The 21,899-nt window shown below is 34.4% G+C and overlaps 1 protein-coding gene across 2 annotated transcripts in view; it reads left to right on the top strand.

Annotated features, from left to right (window-relative positions):
* Positions 1-21,899, top strand: part of Pdfr (Pigment-dispersing factor receptor) — a 221,274-nt gene that overhangs the window by 15,655 nt on the left and 183,720 nt on the right. For both annotated transcript variants that reach the window (XM_074120573.1, XM_074120574.1), the window contains exon 2: positions 21,181-21,256. In XM_074120573.1, coding sequence (XP_073976674.1) covers positions 21,181-21,256 — 76 coding nt within the window. The remainder of the gene's footprint in view (positions 1-21,180; positions 21,257-21,899) is intronic.

Raw genomic sequence — 21,899 nt, 5'->3', positions numbered from 1 at the left:
TACTTCTGCACAAACAACCATACATGTATCCAAGAATGAGAAAGAATTCTCTATATTTATATATTTCTATCTTCTTAAAGTTCCTTCTTAAAAATTGTTAAATAAGAGTTAAACAAGAGTATTCACGGAATTTTGAATACTTAAGGTTTCATAAATTTTAATAGCTTTATTGAAAGTAATTAACTAGGTAAATTAACTGGGTTCTAATAACAGCTATAATAACGGGGTGGTAGGAGAGGAATTAGCTTGGTGTTACCGTCTACCGCGGAGATACTCGGATCGAATCCAGCTGTTGGCCCTTAGATTTTCTCTTCCTAGGAGCTTTTTTCCTTTTCTTATGTTTGTAACTAGAACAGCGTTTCCCAACCTGTGGTACCACAGGTGGTGCGCGAGTTGCTGGTTCTTGGTAGGCGAAAAATAATCAATAATGGCGGACATAAAAAATTTAAAAACATAAAATTATTTCTTTACCGAAATGTTAAGAAAAGTGAGCTGCATAAGTAACATAAATTTTGGAGGTTTTCAAATTCCGTGAAATTTCAACCGATTATATCACTTTTCACCTTACACAAATATGAATTATTACAATTCTCTGATTTCTGTACCGAAATGTAGAGAAACGTTAGGTGTATAACTGAAACATATAGCAATATTCGAGAAATATTAGTTACCTAGATATCGAAGGGTAAATTTTAGAGGTTTTCAAATTCCTAGAAATTTCAAACGTTTATTACACTTCTTGTATTCGTCAGATCAAAATAATTTCTTTACGGAAATCTAGAGAATAGTTAGTTTTCTATGTGGTTTAAATGGCAATGTTTTAGTGATAAAAGTTCATGAGATTATTTATTATTATTTATTTTTATTTTTAGATCTATAAAAATACGAATTTGTACAATATCGATGGTGCAGTGATACTGTGGCTTACATTTTGTTACAACTCAAATTATTAGTACTAATATTTATAAATTAAGTTATTGATAATAACAAAAATTAAAACGTAACTGTAAAATACATAAATAAAAAGTACTTCAATCTAGAAAACAATAAAAAAGAACTAAAATTAAAGAAAGAAAACGAAACAAAATAAAACTAAATTATGCTTGCAATAATGATTTCCTAAAATCTAAACAGTCAATGACAAATTTATGAACATCCATAAAATGAGTTTTGTCTTTAATAGTCAATACATTTTCAGCAGTAATGGGAAGGTATTTAGAAAGGTACTTTTGTCTCATTACAATGTAGCCCGGACAGCTGATAAAAATATGAGCCAAATTCTCTTTTTCATGATTACATAGCGGACGAAGTTCAAGGCTGTTTATCTCTTAACGGTTACCTTTTGCGTAGATAGCACACAAGTTATCTGAAGCCGTTCTAATTTGACTGATCACCCTGGTAATTTCAAACGGAACATTTAGCCTCAAATATGAATTAAAATTGTGCTTGTTAGCTATCAAACTATAAACGGAACTATACGTAGAATTATTAATTCTAACCAGATCGTCAGTAATTAAATGTTGTTTCAGGTCGTCCAGTATTTTTTCTTTAAAGTTATCTAATAAACTGGCATCCTGTTCGTACCACAACCATTCATAACCGAGGTTGAAAAAATAATTCTTGATCTGGGATACCCAGTTATATTTCACAATGTTAGCATTTGAACTGTCCAATTGTAATAATTTATTATAACAGAGTTTGGTAGCCTGTCTCTACGCATACCTAACAGCTTGATCAACCAATTCAGCGCACGTTTAAAAACAAAATACTTTAATTTAACTCTTTTGGTCTCTATTCTGTCCATGTAACCTGGAGTATTACGTTGCCAAAAAAACAATGATTTGATGAGCTTTGTCTGCACCACCTCAATCTGTTCAGTATACCTAAGCGCCCAGATCTCACTACCTTATAGCAGTACAGAACAAATGCAGCTATCAAAAACCTTTTGTCTGCAAGCCCAAGAGGCTAATTTAGAACCAGAAAAAATACTTTTAGCAGCCGATATTGCTCCTGTCGCTCTTGAGGCCATATCTTTACAGGTAAACTAAAGCATCCCTTCTTAGGAAACAAAATACCCAGGTATTTCAACGTATCCACAACCTCAATTTTTTCACCAGAAAAGTAAAAAGTTTCCTTAGTAGCTTTATCGCGGCCTTTCTTGAAAATAATAATTTTCGATTTACTTGTATTTACTTTCAATTTATTCTCATTACAGTATCTTTCTAAAACTGATAATTTTCTTCTAAGTTCTACTGACGAATTAGATAATAATACCACGTCATCAGCGTATAAAAGGGAAAGTAAACCGAGAGGTCAATTTGAACAGCACTACATTGTTTTAGCTGCATAAAGCTATCAATATCGTTGATGAAAATGGCAAAGTGTACAGGTGAGATACTATCTCCCTGCAAAACACCTTTCGATAACCGAACCTCGTCAGAATATTCTTGTCCCACTTTTATCTTGGTATTGGTAACTCTACAGAGGTTTGATAAAATTCTGATCCACTTGCAACTAATACCAAAATTATACAACTTATACCAAAGCAAAATGTGATCGACAGTATCAAAAGCCTTTGCGAAATCTACAAAACAAGCATATACTTTCCTTTCATCTCTCACAATCTGACTTTGAACTAAAGCAGTTAGAGAAAAAGTACTGTCAATACAGCCTCTAGACTTTCGGAAGCCGTTTTGGTTTTCACTTAAAGGGTTGCCGTATTCAAACCATTCAGCCAACCGATTACCAAGAGCTTGAGTGAACAGCTTCGCAATAGTATTCATGAGAGAAATACCTCTATAATTTCCGGGTTCCGATGGGTCACCATTTTAGATAACATAAACATTTCCGAGTTACCCCAAAGTTTGGGAACAGATTCGTGCTCCAAAATTCTATTAAATAAATTTAAAATAAAACTGACTCCCTGAACTGAAAGATTTTTATAAAATTCGTTTGGTACACCGCCGGGGCCCGACATTTTATTATTTTTACAACAAGCGAAATTTCATCAAAAGAAAACGGAGCGTCAAAGAAAGGATGAGTGACACCAATAAACTGAGGTATTGATGCCAGATTGGAAGAGGGATACAATTGATGTAAATAAGTGTTCTTTTTATTTTATTTTAATGATTTAAGGCGCGTCAACATCTAAGGTTATTGGCGTCCGGAGGTTTTTTCAGTGCACTACCGGCCTCCGGGCAGTGTTCTCTCGTTATAGACAACACTGTCCATCACTGGAAAATCTAAGGGTCAGCAGCTGGATTCGAACCCGGGACCTCCGCGTGGGAGACCAGTACGCTAACCGCATAGCTAATCCTTCCGTTTCAAAGCTATTATTATATTTTATTTGAAGTATTTTGCCAAGATAATCACCTTAAGAATATTCTGGGGAGTGTCAAGGTCAAGCTTCCTCAAAATAAGCCAGTAAATTTCCAAATTGGAAGAAAATCGGAAGTACTAGTTTAGTGAATGGAGGTTTTGACACAAACAGAAGGAAATTCCAGTCTATCCGTGTCAGCTAACTTCACACATTAAGACTTTACAAAACTACAGCTTTTAGAATTCTATTAAAGAAACTGTTTGACAGATCAAGTTGTCTATCTACTCTATTGCAACAAAAGTTCATTGAAAGTTACGCTATTGAAAGACAACGTTCATGGCATAGAACCTTGCGCTAGTTGAATCCTCACCTTCTGTTACTCTTACAGCTTAAGATTTAGGGAAATGTGAAAAGTTAAAATTACTAATTATCGTTTAAAATAAGTCGTGAAGGCTTTCCAAAGTCACAACTTTTATTTTCATTTTTTTTATTATTCTGAAAATGAAATGAAGATTTATTTATTGGCGCACGAACGCCGGCATTCTTTTGATCATTTATTTTTGATAATAGATTTTTTTTTTGTCCACATTCTGAAGGTGATCGGAAGATAGATTCAATTAATGGTGCACTAATAACTATGGCTGACTTCTTTTGATGTTTTATTTTTAATAATAAAATTTGGCTTTGTCCAGACACTGATTCTATCCGCCATAGCACGCATGTGTTCTCGTTTTTTTTTTTTTTGGAGGGGGAACTGCCGAGTTCTTATAGAGGACTTGTATGAATTGAAGTCAATTATCTTTTCAGTAAAAACTTACTGAAGTCACTGAACAGAATTTTTTTTGAACATTTCTCCACGGACTGTTAGCCACCATGAACTGTTAGCCACCACGGACTGTTAGCCACCATGAACTTGATTTCTGCCGCTAAACTGTTATCAGGAAACCTGATTTCTAAAATTTGAAGTGATCGCGATAGAGTACGAGAAGTTCTCGTTGCAGTAAATTTCCTTTTATTTTAACAGCTGGCAAATTGGCTCCAAGTTTCTTAAATTAGAGCACGTAACTTAGGAGATGAATATTTCTTCTCCATAATTTGGAAATGGTGGCCATCTCCAGATTCTTTTCTTTTTCAAATTGGAACACGTCATCAACACTCTCTTGCCTAGAATTTAACAGATTATATTAGACAATACACTGAACTACGAAGTAGAACTGACTAATCGATTTGAGCGTTCGATGGTTTCATTCAAGTCGTCTGTAATTGAATTGAGAGACCCAGTTGTGGGGAATGAAGCGCGCCGTTTGGCCAGTTTGGTATTCTATTGTGGCACAATGTAGCGAGGATACTCCCAATTAACCATAGCGCTTTGTTATATTAGCTCTTCTGCAACCTAATAGTTATTCGCTGTTTTAATTTTGAGCTTGCAAACATTAATAACACCTCAGTCTCTTCCAGAAATAGATACAATTTTGTTGTACAATCATATTACAACTTTCCTTTAAACGGCTCGAAAGAAAGTAAAGGTAAAGCGTCAAATTCTCTAACTTGAATCTTCAACAGAATTACTGTAGTATAAGAAAAGTTTGTTTTCGGTACTTATTTAGTTTCCTATCACTACCTGAGGGAAGCCAACTTATTCCTAGTATTAGCTTAACAAAAGTTCTTTTGAGATAAAAATGGCAGAGTTGAATGTAGTATTTGGTTGTTGTTGAGGGAATAATTTAACAGCCCCTAGTCGCATCTTAATAAATTCAAGTTCTAAGCGAGAGAGCTCTGTATCAGCAGGCTGTTTGATCCATTTATAGAGCGATATTAGGATATAAGCTTGATAGAGGGCACTTTCTACGCCTAGATTCGGCTCTTTGCAGAAACTTCTTATACATGCATAAGGTAAATTTTAGTTGAAATTGGAAACAAATATGCTTACATTTATTTCTTTGTCTGGTCCTTATAGCAATTATACAGCCAATGGACAGAAAGGAGCGCATGCCCAACTTTCGAATTACTTTCTGATTTTCGCTTTTATAAAAAAAATAAAAACAGAGCAACTGACGGCCTGAGCAAGGTGAGGTAAGGAGGGGCGTGAAACCGAATAAACTTTTTCTATTTGCTTAATGTACTCAGGAGATCGCAATTACAATTACTGAGCCTTTCGCGGCGTTCAAAACCAAAAAACATGTCAAGGAAAGTGGAATGGGCACTTAACCTGCTCCAGATCAATAACAATATTTTAGTGTTAATAGTTAATGAGATATAGAAGGTTAAATTTTGGTCGTTCACAAAGTCTTCCATTATTCAAACCTTTATATCTTCTTCTTTATTCTTTATATCTCCTTCGTATCTCTCTTTGTACTGCTAAAAATTTAGTGAATTCGTTACCGAATTGTAGAGAAATGTTTGCTCTATAACTGAAACATATTAATTGCAATGTTTTAGTGATAATAGTTAATGAGATATTGAAGGTTAAATTTAGGAGATGTTACGTTTCTTTCAAATATTAAACTTTTATCTCTCTTTTCCTAATTATCTGATTGAAGTGAATTCTTTACCAAAAGGTAGAAAAAAAGTTAGCTCTAAAACTGACATAAATTGCAATGTTTTAATGCAAATAGCTAAAGAAATATAGAACGGTAAATTTTGGAGGATTTGAATCTCGATCAAATTATAAGCGTTTGCAGCTGTATTTTTATTTATGGGATTTCGATGGCATCTTTATCGATTTGTAGAGAATAGTTAGCTTTACACCTGGACATAAATGGCAATGTGGTGGGGGTAAACCACGCTCAATTTCGCGCCCAAACACCACTTATAATTTCCACCATTAGAATTTTTGTACTATTTTTTCCTCAATAGGTTCTTAATTATGAATAAAATTGTGAAAAATAAAAATAATTTTTTTTTGAAGATTTATATCACCACCAACTAACTGGGTGTATGAATGATTGCAGAATATGTTTTATTTTAATTATGATGTGCCCAATTTTGATTTTATTGAAGAATTTTTTCGGTGTAAAACAGTCAGGTTAATAATTACCTCAATTTTTATTGCATAAGTTGATTCTTTACTTTAAATTAGTAAAAAAATCTGCTAAAAAAAGGAGACATCTTAGGCTTTTGCACTGCAAAGGACCCACAACTGTAGCGCAATGAAGCGCTATGTGAAGTCTGCCGATTACATCCCCGACAGACTAGCCTCCTAGGACATGGTCGTATCTCAACAGAAACGCTAAAGAAGGCTCACATCGAAACGTTTGCAACTATTTGAAAAATAATTTTTCATTTTCAGAACCAAGACTTGTAAGTGTTTCATCCTAGGATTTCATTTTCGTTTGAAATAAACAAGAAATGAAGACTTTCTAGAATGTAAAGAATATTTCTTACAAATAACCTCTTTGCTTTATCCTCTGGTTTTTATGACAACAGCTATTTTTTAATTTAAAGAGGAAGAAATGAGAGATAAAAAGGAAGGGAGAGAGATGCTTGAAAGTGAGCAGACTTTGCTCAGGAGTTAATAGTGCATTAAACCTGCGAGAAAGGAACCTGTCAGCTGAAGGCCGGCCGTAATGCGCCTCCCTCCATTAGTAGCTATTTTTTCCTGTTTTAATTCCACTTTTGGATTATTTTCTCGAGTTTTTCCTTTCAAAAGTTTTCTCTTTCTATTCCCCTTCCATGAACATATCATTAAAAGAAATAGAGAGGAGATTAATTTTAGAATTCCTCTTATCATCGCAGCTTTCTTCAAATTAATTCTAGAAATTGGCCAGGATAAGTAATTTATTCCAAGAAAAGTGGCCATTTGGTCTCAGATTTCAAATTGTTGCTGAACCTTTGACACTTAGAAGGAAGTGGACAATGCAGTTTCCAGTTCAAAACCAAAGGAAAATATAGGATCTGTTAATGTAATACGAGAATCAATGATTAAAGAACATCGTTCCAACCACTTTCAGAAAATATCATAATCGGAAAATGTTTCAGCAAACTTGACATCTTCAATCAATTGATTTTTTTTTTAAATTTGGAATTTTACTTAAATATTTATTAGTATTAATGAGGAAGCCGTACTTTGTAAGTGAATAGCCCTTTAGAGAATCACCAGAAACATTTTTATTATTATTATACTCGTAATATCTTTTTATATGAATAACAGTATAAATATAAAAATACGCGATGTTTAGAGCTGTACAAGATTTGTCTAATGGTCGATCACCGTCTGAAGAGTTGTATCATAAGAAAAAATACTAATTTATTTACATTTATATTAGTTAATAATTATAAAAAACCCTAATTACTATTAAATCGTAACATGTTTTTATTTTTATTTATTTTCATATTTAAATTGGATATTTTAATAACACCGTCAAATTCTGACACAGTCAAATTTTCCCTATTTAATCTCATCCTAAAATTTTATAACTTAGGACATTTAGATATAAAATGAGAAGTACACTCGATATGGTAACAGTTACATAGAAAACAAATTTTAATAGTTTTTTAAAAGAATATTTATTTAAGTGCGTCATTTCACCTTTTACTTTTATTATCCATCTAATTTGAATGGAATCCAAGAGATTACAATAAATAAAAAATATTTTTATTAAAATCCAGTTCGCTACATCCAACATGATGCTGTCTATATAAACGTTTGTCTATAATTATTAAACATATGGTCTTTTATGATTAGAAACAATATCTTTAATTTTGTTCTGTCTTACAATCTAAATTACCAAAAGTTATACTCATACCAAAATATCCTCTTTTTTGTTCGACAGAAAGTAGGAATATCAGTGTGATAGAAGATCCAGACAGTGATAGATATAATAATTGAAGTGCAACTCGATTGTGTGCAAATAAAAATCGGATGAAGATTGGTATCTAAATATAATAATAAAAAGAGATTTGGTGAATTCATTGGCAAACAAAATCCTCTGTTTATTAAAAATGTAAAAAGGCTCTTAATAATATTCATACATTGTATTTGATTGCACTGTAATAAAAAAAATGAAACTATTAATTACATATTTAGTTTTTGATAATCTTCCTTAAATATTGGTTCTAGGGTAAATGTGGTGGTGGACTAATAAAGGATAAGTATTCCCCATGTATTATTATTAAAAAACAATGTTATCAGGAGCTTGTTCTTCATTTCACTATAGGAAATTAATTCCATGTTAGTTCACAAGTTTTATTTAATTAACTCCTATAGAAATGTATCTTTGTATATATCTATCTATTTAGCGGTTTAATGGATTCCTTGGTAAGGTTCTCGTTGCTAGCGCATGGTAATAGACGTTCTTTTAAAGCGGTAGATGAAATGCGCTTTCTACGTTCCAGAGCGACCACAGAGATTGCTCGCTTTATTTGCATGCCATCTATTTGCTCTATAATTTAAACACAATTTCCCTGTAATAGTCTATCTAATTAAAATCCAATTTTATCAAGATTATACGCGCGTTCTCGTCAGAACGTGAATATAATTATTTTGAGGTACTTTGTTCTAAGTACAGAATTCAAATCATTATCAAAGTATAGTATTAAAGTTTTAGTACACGTGTCTGACCTTAAGCCATTAATGGTTGTTTTAACTGTTTAACTGTACCGGATATAGATTTATGCGAATAGTTTATGTGAGTAAAAAAGATTCGTTTCAACTATTTCTAGATTCGCATTACTTCCTTATAGTTTTTGCTATAGTTTTTGAGGCAAGCAAGTCGAGACCATCAATATAAATTCAGACTTGCGGGAAAACAATCAATATATTAATTTTATAACTTATACAAAACGGTGTTTGGTTGGAAATTGTTTGTTTTGTTAAATCCGTTTTAGAGCAGTTCTCGGAGAGAGGTTGATGCAGGATTCCCTGTTAGGTAACATTTCCGTATTGTTGCAAGTTGCAGTTCTACGTTCCAGAGCAACAGCAGTGTAGATAATACTCAAATCTTCAGAATGAATCTAAAATGCGAAGATTTTTTTTTAACCTACTCTTGTTAGGCTTGCAAAAATTGAAGCTAGAAAATAAATATGAAGTTTAAATGTTTAATAGTAAGCAAGTAGTTCAAATCAACTACTATTGTTTCTTCGCTAGTACTGCTAGTACAGCTTGACTGCAATAGTTGTTAGCGTTGAAACCAGCGTTTCTGTTTTATATGAATAAAACTTCAACGCGCATTATACATTTTAATTACATTTATTTAGAAATTATAATTTTGTTTTTAACAGTTTTTGAGAGCCATCGTTGGATGGCTCTCATTCAATTATTTCAATTTATTTTGTTTATACGCAATCATATTTACTTGTAACCAGAGAAAGTGTTTTTGACATCTATTCACTCTCCTTGAGTTTTTCAGATCCAGATGACTTACCAGAGATATGGTACAGAGCTATTTCGCAACTGACAGTTTCGTGGCGACTTCTGGAAATATTTTATTGCCTACTATAATAACTGGTTTCATTTGAGTTCTTAAAAATCACAGATTATACAACTTTGATATTTCGTTTAGGTAATTTTAGGCCGAATAATAGGTTTTCGGCCAAGATAAAATCAAGCTTAAGTCTGCTACATTACCGAATCGAATTTTAAGTTTTATTTGAGATTGTCTTTTAAAGCTTTATTCTGAGAAAAGAAAATCTAATGGCACTTGCATAGATAGATTGTCACTTTATTAATTTCTGTTACTTGTCGCAGAAGTTGACAAGAATTGCGATCAGTTAGTTCTTCGAATTTACAGGAAATATCCGTTCAATGGTCCCCAGCAAACGAAAGGAAGACTTTCTTTTCTTTGCCCAGGTCGTTGAGTTTGCCGAGATAATTTCTATTCATTTTGGAGATCTTACGGAAATGATAAAAATCTCCAGATTCACATCCGTCAAGTTGTAGTTCCCACCATCGATTATTTTGGAAATTTTTTTTGGCTCATCGTTAGTACTGCGTTTGTTCCGTTGATCAACAAAATTATATCGTTTGTGCTGCAAAATTGACTTGAGTTATTAAAGTTTTCATATTAGTTTTCTTTATCGACTTCCTGAAGACTGATATCCAATATCCTGCCCCAGAGGTTTATAATTAAGTTGAGTAGGAGCAGACAAATTGAATAAAATTTTAACAGAGAATGCAAATGTTCGTCCTAAAAACTTCTCTTTTGTTTTAGATCTCATTTCCTTCCATTTTATGTTTGTTTACTTTAATATTTTTTTTATCATCATTTCCTCATTAATGAAGCAAATTCTTATATGAAAAACTAAATAATTGATACAAATAATTTTTAAAATTCAGAATTTAACCAGAATAAGGAAATTTATTTAACTGCATGCAGCCAAAAAAATTCATGTTTTTATTAATGGAAAATAAGCCGCTAGTAAAAAAGAAGCAATATTTGTCTGCTCACATTTTTAGTGCTGAAAAGAGAAATATATTTTTCAATGCTTCAAAAGGCTGTTGTGATCCACTTGGGCCCGCAGGCTGGGACAGTGTTCCCGGAACATGTGGGGTTGCTGGACTGCTTTCTCTAAAAAACTTCCTTGATACTGCAGCACAAACGCCTAAATTTTTCAAATGCAACGATTGTCGAAGAGCGAATTTAAAAAAGTTAACAAAAGTGGGCACATATTGGGGGCGCCCTCTTTCTTTCAAATAATCAACTCTAATTTTCGCCATAGATTCTGAGAGAGAAAGAGACTATATTGCTCGATACGTTAGCGAAAAATTATTGTTGTTTTATTGACCAATTCATGTATTGTAGTAACAGGTAGTCAAAAAATTATAGTTCGCTCAGTCATTCGAAGACGATTACTGCATATATAACCCATCAAATTTTTGTTTTATTATAAAACGACAAACCGAACTAGAAGGGGAGGAAGGCTGAGGCTGAGGTGGGCTGATGGAGTGGCGCCTGAAGCAAAACTTTTTGGGAATTCCCAATGGAAAGGAGCCGCAAGATGGAGCAGGATGGCGGATTAGGGAGGCCAAGACTCGCCGCGAGGTGTAGCGCCTTAAGTATAATACGTAACAACAATTTAAACCGGGCCAAAATACTGTAAACTATTGCCCCATAATCAATAATACTTATTTCTTTTTGGCGGAGGCTGTCGTGTTTTTGTGCGCGGGCAACCGTAACCCTAGCGACGGCTGTAACTGTGCACGCTAAAAGAGCCTCAATAAATAAATGAATAAAATAACGACTAGAAAATATAAGTGCATTTGCATTTGTATGGATACAGCGTAATAAAACTCATTAATAAATCAAACAAAAATGAAAAGTTATTCAAGTTATAGATGAAACAGTATAAATAACTGCTATTTTATAACTTTCTGATAATATTAAACGCATAAATATATTTCTATCTTTGGCAGCCTCCAGGCTTCAGCACCGTGGGCAACGCGCTCTGTGAGTCAATAAAAATGACTGCAATGCAATGTGGTTTTACCGGAATTTTGCACCAAGAATCGCAATGAATACGAACTTATTGCTTATTTTTTGATTATATCTAATATAGAACGGGACTGCGCCTTTGATCTTGTTCTTTCCCCATCAATAAACTGTCAAGTATTGTCTTTCTAAATTACGTCAAAACAAAATACTTTGCTATAAAAAACTTTTAGGGAAGGACAGGGGCGGCTCTAGCTCGTGTAGCGCCCGTGTGCAATGAAACCCTGGCGCCCCCTAGGCCTGCCCCCCCCCGCGGCTATAACTATTAACTAAGTTATCGCGTTTGATAACTGCCGCCAACCGCGCTGGCTGGCCGCTTCTGTCATATCATTGTTGTACCATGATGGTCCAAGACGATGCTCTTAGCTGTCTCAGGGAGCGCCGCGGCGCCCCCTGAGACGGCGGCGCCCGTGTGCATTGCACACCCTGCACTATAGGTTAAGCCGCCCCTGGGGAAGGAATTAGCTATGCGGTCAGCATATTGCATTCCTGGGTTCGAATCCACCTGCTGGCCCTTAGATTTTCTCTTTCTAGGAGCTTCTTACAGCTCACTGTCCAGTGATAAGACAGTGTAACGAGAGAACTCTGTATGGAGGCCGGCAATGCTCTGAAAAAAACTGCGGGCGCCAACAACCCCAGATGTTGACGCGCCTTAAATCTTAGAAAAAAAAAAACTATTGAGAAAGTTGCATAATAGTCGCAGGAATTGCACAACCATGTAGTTTTATCGGTCGGATCGGCGATCCAATGATAATTGCAAGCATCACTGATCCACAACGTGGTGCAGTTCGGAACTGCCATATCTTTCGCACGATGAATTGCAGCTTGTGGTGACAAGTTGGTTTGATTAGTGAAACTTGGTCATTGATTATGACTGGTATAGCATTAAACATGTCAAATTCTAAAGAAAAGATTTGCAGACAAAATAAGAGGCTTGATTTCAAGGAAGTAACGTTTTGAAATTCGGCCGCAGCAATGCTGTGATTAGCATTTGGCGCATGCGCGCTGTGCACTTAAATCTTCAGGAAGAAAGGAGAAGCTATTATGGAAACATTCTTTGTTTGTTAGTATTTTAAAATGCCCTCGCGATTGAGAAACTCAATTACGATTGAGGCTGTGAAATACGCGCTGCTATTTGTTTTCTTGGTGCTAAAGGTGACAATGCGGTTGAACTTCATCGTGAGATCAATGAAGTTTATGGAGAAAACATGAGCAGCGGAATGCTACGGAAACGGATTCGAGCTTTTTAAGATGGCCGCACTAATGTTCATGATTGGGCTTTATTACTGAAGATTTTGTGCTGAAAGCTGACGGAAAAGTGGAAGAGAACAGACGCTTTACCATTGTCCGAATTTGAGGATATCAAGTGTTCTCTCTACGAACTTGTGACCGGACGCATTTCAGCCCGGAAAATCGTGTGCACTTTGTTTTGGGGGGTTTCTGGTGGATATTTTGCGCGCAACGTATCCTGCAATCTATTGTGAGACCTTGAGTAAGGGATCATTTTCTCCATGACAATGCACGTCCACTCAGGGCTAATCAAACTGTCAAGATCTCATCGGATCATTTGACTGGTAACGACTTGATTACCTCCATACAGTCCCGATCTAGCGCCCAGTGACTAATACCTGTTTCTGCATTTGAAGATGCATCTGGGTGGTCAGCGCCAGTGCCAGCGACGATGAAGACGTCAAAATGACTTTGTTGCAGTGGTTGTCAAGTCAGATGGTAGACTTGTATTAGGATGGGATGAACGATAGGATAATTGCCTTAATATTAGTGGAAATTATGTAGACAAGTAGATTAAGGTACAGGTTCAATGTAAAAATAAAATTACTAAGAAAAGTATACTCGTTTCTCTTTTGTTTCAAAAAAGACAAAAAGAAATGTCTCGACTGTTTTCTTTTTATTTGTTGAAGAAGTACCATCATATTAAAGAGCTTTGAGAGAATTTCACAGGTTAACGCGTTGGTGGAAGGTGAATTCTAAGGATTATTTTTATAAAATTGTAGCAGGGACGCCTGCTGCAAAATATTATTAAGCAAAATAACACCATGTACCATCTAAAACAATGGCTGTTTTTTTCTTCTTATTTTTTCGAAAACATGAACAACGTAAATTTAAATGCAAAACGTTTTTTTGTACGTAGAACACAGCAAAGTGTTTCTGAACTATTTGTCGTAGAAATTGTGTTGTCAGAATAGAATGTACAATCAGGTTCGCGCGGGTGTATGAGAAAAAAAATAGCGAGAGATTGTGTGAACGATTTATAAAATAGAAATACACCCGGACTGTGGTGCTCTGTAACGTGTGAGGTTCGCTGTAGCATATTGAATTGGAGTTTATTCCAACTAAACGTTCTAAATATTTTGAGTTGGAAGCGCGTATTTAGTTTTGTGGCGGCAAAAAAATAAATAAATAAATAAAGCTACTGGCCCTGACTTCATAAAAAACGAGCAGTTTGAAAATCTTTCTCCCGCTTGGCTGCATTATTTGATAAATCTGTTTAATAAAATCTAATTTGGAGGGAAGAAAATGTCCCTTCTTCTTGGTGAAAGGTGAATACAAGGATGGTATTCAAAAAAGGAGATCCTTTTAACCCTTCTAATTACATCCCAATATCATTGGTAATCACGGTTAAGAAAATTTTCACTTTCATGTTGAACAAAAGATTGTCACACTGGGCTGAATGCTATGTCTTTATCCGCATGGAACAATTAGGATTTCGTAAGGGCTGAGGATGCCGCGATAGAATTTTTTATATTAAGTTCCATTATTAGGATTCAATTGCGCACTGCAGGAGGCGAAATTTATGGAATAGATTTTCGCAGAGCTTTTGATTCTGTACGCTATGGCAAGCTTTGGATTAAATTATTAAATTTAGGAATAATCCCGAAATTTATTAGGATGATTAAAAAGCAATACAGAAAGTGGAGAATGACATATCTAGTTAAGATATTAACATTTATCACCACTTTTATCCTTAAAAAAGAAAGTGTTCTAGAGGCGTGAATATCAGGACAGAGAAATATTAATGCTACTATATGCAGATGTTATTGTTAAGTTAGCTCCATCTTGGAGGGATGCTCAACAAGAACTAAATATTTTGCATCAATATTGTAGTCTCAACGCTCTAGAGGCTAATTTGATGAAAACGAACTTAATCCTTTAATAGAATCCTTTTATTCTAATAATGAAATAAAATTGACAGGTAGCTGTAACTACCGTGGCGCACCTTTTTCTTCTAGTGGGAGATTTAGGGAATTTTTCATTGCCAAAAGTCAATCAGCAACTAACAGATAACTGTAAATCAGATTTGTGGGCGCTAAAAATATGTCTGCTTAGTTCAATGTATACTGCTGTTTTATTCTATTGTTCAGAAGTGTGGGCTTCCACTTTTAGGAGATGCTTCCCAGGCTTTTTATTGTGATGTGTTGGAGAAAGTGCAAGATAAATTCTTTAAGCTTTTACTGCGATTGCCATTACATACTCCAGACGGACGTGTAAGATTGGAAACTGGACATCATCATTTCAAAACCCAAATATTTAAAAGAATTTTGAAATGGTGATGGTTTATTATCAAAATATCGTTTCTAAGAACAGATTGCGATGCTGAAGGAACATTTTTTGAAGAGTAAGAAAGAAGTTCCAAATTGTTTCGCCAAATGGCCGGTCGAGTGGTCCGATTTTCTCAAAAAATGTTTCTCTTAATTTCTATTTTCTCCTTTCACAATTTTTTTTTTTTTTTTTTGGTGAAGTTTGGGCCTAAGGAGGTTTTATTAAATTGAATTAAATAAACAAAATAATAATAAAATAAAGAAAAAAGACTCTTGATGAGTAGCTATTCAATGTAACAAAATGAAAACATTCTTTAGTGTGTTTAGCAAAGGCTATACTCTTCTCAACTTAGCAGAGAGGGATTTAGAAGTATTTTGAGTAGGATGGATTCTGAGAGTTAAAATGTAGAAAATGCGCACACTACAAAGAGGTGGGTGCGTTCAAGATGCTGTCGGATGTATTCATACTGCTTGGGCAGCTGAGGTATAGCCAGTGCACTGTTCACCAGATTGAATATTTGAAGCTATGAAAAACTCTCGTACTTTCAATAGAATCTCAATCTCCTGTTTCTTTTCATTCATCCGCCTAAAAACTATTTGATTCTTTAATGCGGACTATCTTATTTAATGCAAAGATAAATTTTAATAAAACCAAGATTTTTGGATTTACTAAAATAAAATCATTTGGGTAAGAACACTCATACTTTCACCTTCAACCTTGTGACAAGGAAGAACTTTTCAAGGTGTAGACCATAAGTAGAGCTACGCTCCGTCTTAGGCGCTAGAATGATCTACCCCTTATCCAACTGCCGGCCTCATCTGGTTGCCCTTATCTTTCCAGATTCGCAACAGTGTCTATTCAAATTGAGACAGGTTCACCAACTATCTGGACTATGTCCACTCCAGGAAATCTCAGTCTGACGGGTATGCCACAGAGCGACTCCTACAATCTTACACTGTTTATACTGACTTGTGATGAATTACCATTGCCTTGCTAATTTGTGGCATTGCCATTTTCGTCATTCTGGTAATCTGGGCCAATCGGCGCTGAAAGTTCAGATAAAAACAAAAATTGGCCACTTTTACGGCTACTTAAATTCGAATCGTCGTTAACAAGTTTTTTTTTAAATAAATAAACCTTTCAACGTGGTAAAATGTAAAATTAAATTTTGTCAATAGGCTAACGCTTTGCTTTTTTAAATAACTTATGTTTGAACTTAACATCAAAAGAAAAATTACCTTTTTCTAATTAAAGATCGAGGTAAAGGGCCAACATTCATGTGGTTTTTACACTACATTCCTAGCTATAGCAAATTTTAGCTTGTCAATTACAGATTTTATTTTTCTTAATTAATTTAAGAGTAAAGGAATATGAATGTTATTCCCAAAGAAGGAGTGAATTTATTATTCAGCAAATTTTTAACTACTCAACCTAACACCTACAATTAGGCCTACTTTTAACTCTGAATAAATTACTCGTACATTCTCAGAATTCACCATTTAGCTCAACTTCAGATAGATAGCTCGAATTAATTAAAAAGAGCACTTGAATGAAAAGCCAGGGGAAATGAGTGTAAGATTTCTTTTATTCTTTTGTAACCGCGTTAATTGATGCAGAATAGGTTGAGATATCAAAATGTTCATCATTCTTGTACAATCACGTAATGGTAACCACATATCGGAAGTAATCATGTGTGATGGAGCCAAGCAGAAAATTAATGATTATCAGGAGAGCTGGCTGATACATTCACTGTTTCACTGCCCTCGCGACCTGCTTCTAACTCATACATGTTCTTCAAAATGCGGATTTTACTTCAAAATTTCGTTGTAGCCAACATTATACAGTTTGTAGGACCGTAAAATTGCACTGAAATGTCACATTTAAGTGAAGCCTAATCTTTTCTCAGAACTACTCTAAAATACATTTATCTACAAAGATTAACTAAGTAAAATATAGAGATCTAAGTGCATAAATTAATTTATTGTAGAAGTTCAGATTAATTTCAAAGAATTACATTAGATTACTGGTCAGCGGATAGAAAGTCGATTTTGGTCTGTAAAAGTGCACGCTTTAGGTCAATAATAATGGTATTCACCATTTTGTTCCAATGTTCCTGCAGAAAGTTTTTTGATGAATTATTTAAATCAGAATTGTAACTCAAAAGATACATTAGATACTATTTTGGATTCATTCAAAAACACGATAAAATTAATGGTTCATTTATAAATCATTAACTTCAGCAAGTTATACCAGTTCGCCCAAATTGTTCTTCACTAGGAATTTTCAAGTTGAGTGAATTTGCAGTTTTTTCATTGTACTCGTATCACAATTTCTACAGATCAGATTCCTTTTTAAGTTAACTCTGATGATACGTGGATAAATTGGTACTTTACTTGGTCTATCTATTTCGTCATAAAGTAAATTAAATGTTGTAACTGTAAAAAGTTGAAAAGGAAAGTAAGTACCTGTAAGTGCTTAGCTTATAATTAATGGATAAAATCGACGGGAGCCATTTTATAGGAAACCTTAATAAAGTGAAAGGTTTATTACTTCTGATTGAGCAATTTCCTTTAAAATTTCATTCTTAACTTAGAGAACAATTGAACTTTGGTTGGAACATTCACACGTTTTTCTCTCAATTCCAATTAAAAATGAGAAAGTTTTCTTCAAACTATCAGTTTCTCTCAAATAGATACGGTTATAGTGAGGATATAGGTAAACCCAGAGCAGTTATCGATTTCACAGATCTCTCAGTTAGACCAGAATTCAAGACGATGTTCGCTAAATACTTGAAATATTTTAAAGGCCAAAGATTCCCTTGAGTATGTGAAGACTGACTTGTAACAGAATTTATACTGGCAAATACCTGGTTATAGTAAATCAGTTAAATATTGTTAATCTGTCATTTAAATATAGTATAAATTTCGTGAAACATAAGTTGGAACAAAATATAAAATTAAGAAAAAGAAGCATAATAAATATACAAACAATAATAATAAATAGCAAGGGATTATCTGAGTGGTTAGCAAATACTGGATTCCAACGCGGAGATCACGGGTTCGAATCCAGCTGCTGGCTCTTAGATTTTCTCTTCCTTTGAGCTTCTTACTGCTCACTGACTGGTCTTGGACAGTGTTGTAACGAGAGAATACTGTCCGGAGTGTACTGAAAAGTAGCTCCTCGCACCAATAACCTCAGCTACATCTAAGCGCCTTCAAAAAAGTATATTTATAAATAAAAAAATATAATTCACATTACTGGTAGTAACCGATTTATTTATGTATATGCTCAAAGTAGGCTAGTGCGGTTTGATTGTAAGAAGAAGAAGAATAGAGTTCGCATCATTCTTCATAAGCCGGAATATTTAAGAAATCATATTTATAAATAATTTGGAGAAATATGAGAGCGGTAAGAACATACATGGAAATTTAAAAGGGAGAGTTCTTCATGGACGGTTGTTTTATTGTTATGAAGTTGGCTGAAAATGAAGAAGGTATCGGATTGCTGTCGTCTGCAGAATAATTTTGGAAGTTAGGCGATTTGCCTAACAAGCTCAGTCCTGAAACTAACACTCGAAAGGCCAAGTTAAAGTCTTATAATATTCCTTCATATTCTAGCGTAGCCTCAGTTATTAATTGCGTTGGGAGGAACAAGAGCTATTTTCTCCTCCAATTTCTCGCGATTATTTTACCGCTGACACTATGAGTCATCACAAGTAATCTAGGAGGCTGTTAAATCTTAAGGAAAACTCCTCTGATACTGATATCGATCTTGTCCAACCAATCTGGACATAATCATTTATTTGGCTTTCTCTCAGCTGACAGCTCCACTCCTATTCTCAAAATCCTCCATCCTGATATCTTACTTATTTTTGGCATTTCTCTGGAATTTCTGTCCGCAATTGTTGATCATAAACGATCGCGATTTAATATAATGGACTGGCTGCAGCTTCCAATGTCCCAGAGACCTAGCATTAATTCCGGACTTTCATTGTTTAATAAATCTTCCACGAGTAAGATAAACAGGAACAAGTCCAAAATGTCACCCTCATCGAGTGATAAATTCTGAAGAATGGCAAGCTCTTAACTGAGCCGTTCTCTGCACAACCCTATCACATAACTTCACACAACGAAAAATGGAGAAATATGTACTATGAAATAATGTACATTTAAAAAAAAAAAATCCGTATATTTATATATTAATATAAATTCAAATCAATTCACCGTTATCATTCAGAGCCTGCTACTGGATTTGAGTTGAATTATTGCAACGATTTACATTAGAGAACGGAGTTAATCCAAATGATTTCTGAAATAAATTATTTATTATTCAATGGGCAGAAAAACTGTTGTTGTTTGATGGTGTTAATCTTTATTATTTGGGGAAATTTATTACAAAAATAAAAAGCTATGACTGAACCCAACTGCTTTGGCACTTAAATTTAAGATATTTCAAAAAGTGGAGTGAATCGATTTGTGCAGTGACGGCTCATATATTTTACCAAAAATATAATAAAATTGGATCTCATTGCAATACTTGTTCAGATAAAAATGATAGAGGAAAGTAAAAAATTTGAATCTAAAAATTCCTAGCAACCATTTACATATGTTTTGTCGAGTGAAATATGTGAAAAAAGCATTTAATCCCAGTTTATATGTTAGTTCTGGTATTTCCGCTATTTACGGATTATGAAATATTGTTATTCCAATGATGAAAACTCCCTCATTGTAATTCAGTACTCGCACTGGTCACAGATAAGCTTATTCTAAATAACAATCTAGTTTCTATTGGCTATATTACCTTCTATCTAATGACGGATCTTGTTCATTGACGACATATTAACCAAAGATCGAAATCAATGCTCTCTAACTAATATTTAGCTCAGGCTGAATTTGTATACAATAAGGAAGATTTTAGGAAGCTAAATTTAATACGAGAAATCAATGAAATACAGTGATTGCGCGGTAAACAGCAGGTTTAGAAATAGCGTTATGTTCTAACTAAGAAATAAATAAAATATAATAATCAGAAAGTTCATCAATAAAAAACTGTAACACATCTGATGTGTGTAAGTTTTTTACGAAAATAGAGTAACTGTGAAAGGTGAAATTGTTCACCTTCAACAAAAACAAGTATTGATGATGAAAAAGTCTAAAGTTGGCAGTGTTATGTTTTGGGAGCAGTCAGAAATTGAGCTAGTATTACTTATCCATTTCCAGCGCACCTCGACCTCTGGTCACAATTACACTCACAGAAATTCAGAAATTCAGCTTACTGGCATCCCAATATAAGTGCTGAATCACCAATTATTGTATTTTATTTTTGCATACTCCTTCAAATAATTTCCAAATTCCTCCTCTCCCCGAGAATGGCTCGGCTATCTCACAAAATGTAGCAAAAATGAGAATGTAAAATAGTTGGATGTGTTGTGCACTGCAAAGGATTTCCTCTCGGAACAGGTTGAGATTGACAGCCGTCTATTAATGTACCGCCCGATCTAGCGGCGCTTCAGCATCCTTCCGACGAACTCCTTTAAGTCTCCTTTGAAGTGGCGTTTCATTACAATTTACTTCTTTAACACTTGAATAATATTCAGAAGTGTCAAATGTATTGTCTAAATTCGGAGTTAGAAGAATATTGTTGTGTACAGAACGGTTTTTTCCTGAATTTCTTGACGCTCGAAAAGGGTAAATTGAAATTTGACTTAACGTATGGAAATTTTATATTATGGAACATATTTAATTCTGAACGAATTATCATTTTATGTTTATAAAAGAAAATGTATTAGGTAAACTGCGAAGTCGTCTGAACGGACGTATTAGATTACTTTGATCTTATTGACCAAAATAAATAAATTAAATTTCTTTTAATTTGCAGATGGGCACCACTGTCAGGTTGGATCTCAGTAACAGGGAATTCTGCAAAACGAAGCACGACAATGTTACTTTCGAAGGTAGGTGAATTTCTTTTCAAATGACATAAGGCGGGGATTATTAAATTGAAAATTTTCCAAGTCGATAAAAAGAAATAAATTTTGATAAGCTAGTCGGGCCTCATCGATAAGGTAATATCGTTGATTCTATCGTCAAATCCGCAAAGTTTCCTTCCTGCTTCCAACTTTTCTCCAACATCCGAGGTTTTTAGATAGATTGGTCAAGATTGGACTGTTAGATTGGACTATGTTATTTATTCACACATTAGTGTGATAGGTAAATATTTTTAAATAACATAGTCCAATCTAACAGTCCAATCTTTTTTTAATACTGTTAATCTGTTAATACAAAGAAGTTCCACTTTCTAAACATTCTTACCTTCTAACATTCTTCTTCGACGTTTAGGATAGAGCAAGAAGATTTAGTGCTGGGGGAAAGAGATGAAACCTACAGTTAGTGGAGAACGTTGGAGAAGGATCTGTTTGATTCTTTGGTAGAAGGGTAGGTGACTGTCTTGTGGGTGTGGGCACTATGGGTTGAGATAACCATTTAGAGTGGAGAGAAGTTGCAGTGGAGGATTTTGGATAAAGAAGTGCACGGGGATTATGGAAGATATCTCTCAGTTTAAGTCGATCCTAGTACGGCATAACACAGTCTGAGAAC

Source organism: Rhodnius prolixus, unplaced genomic scaffold, assembly GCF_049639745.1.
Source record: "Rhodnius prolixus isolate KJV_2025 unplaced genomic scaffold, Rpr scaffold_2, whole genome shotgun sequence".
NCBI lineage: Eukaryota > Metazoa > Arthropoda > Insecta > Hemiptera > Reduviidae > Rhodnius > Rhodnius prolixus.
Note: the sequence above shows the minus strand (reverse complement) of the source record. Positions and strands in the feature narration are given on the sequence as shown.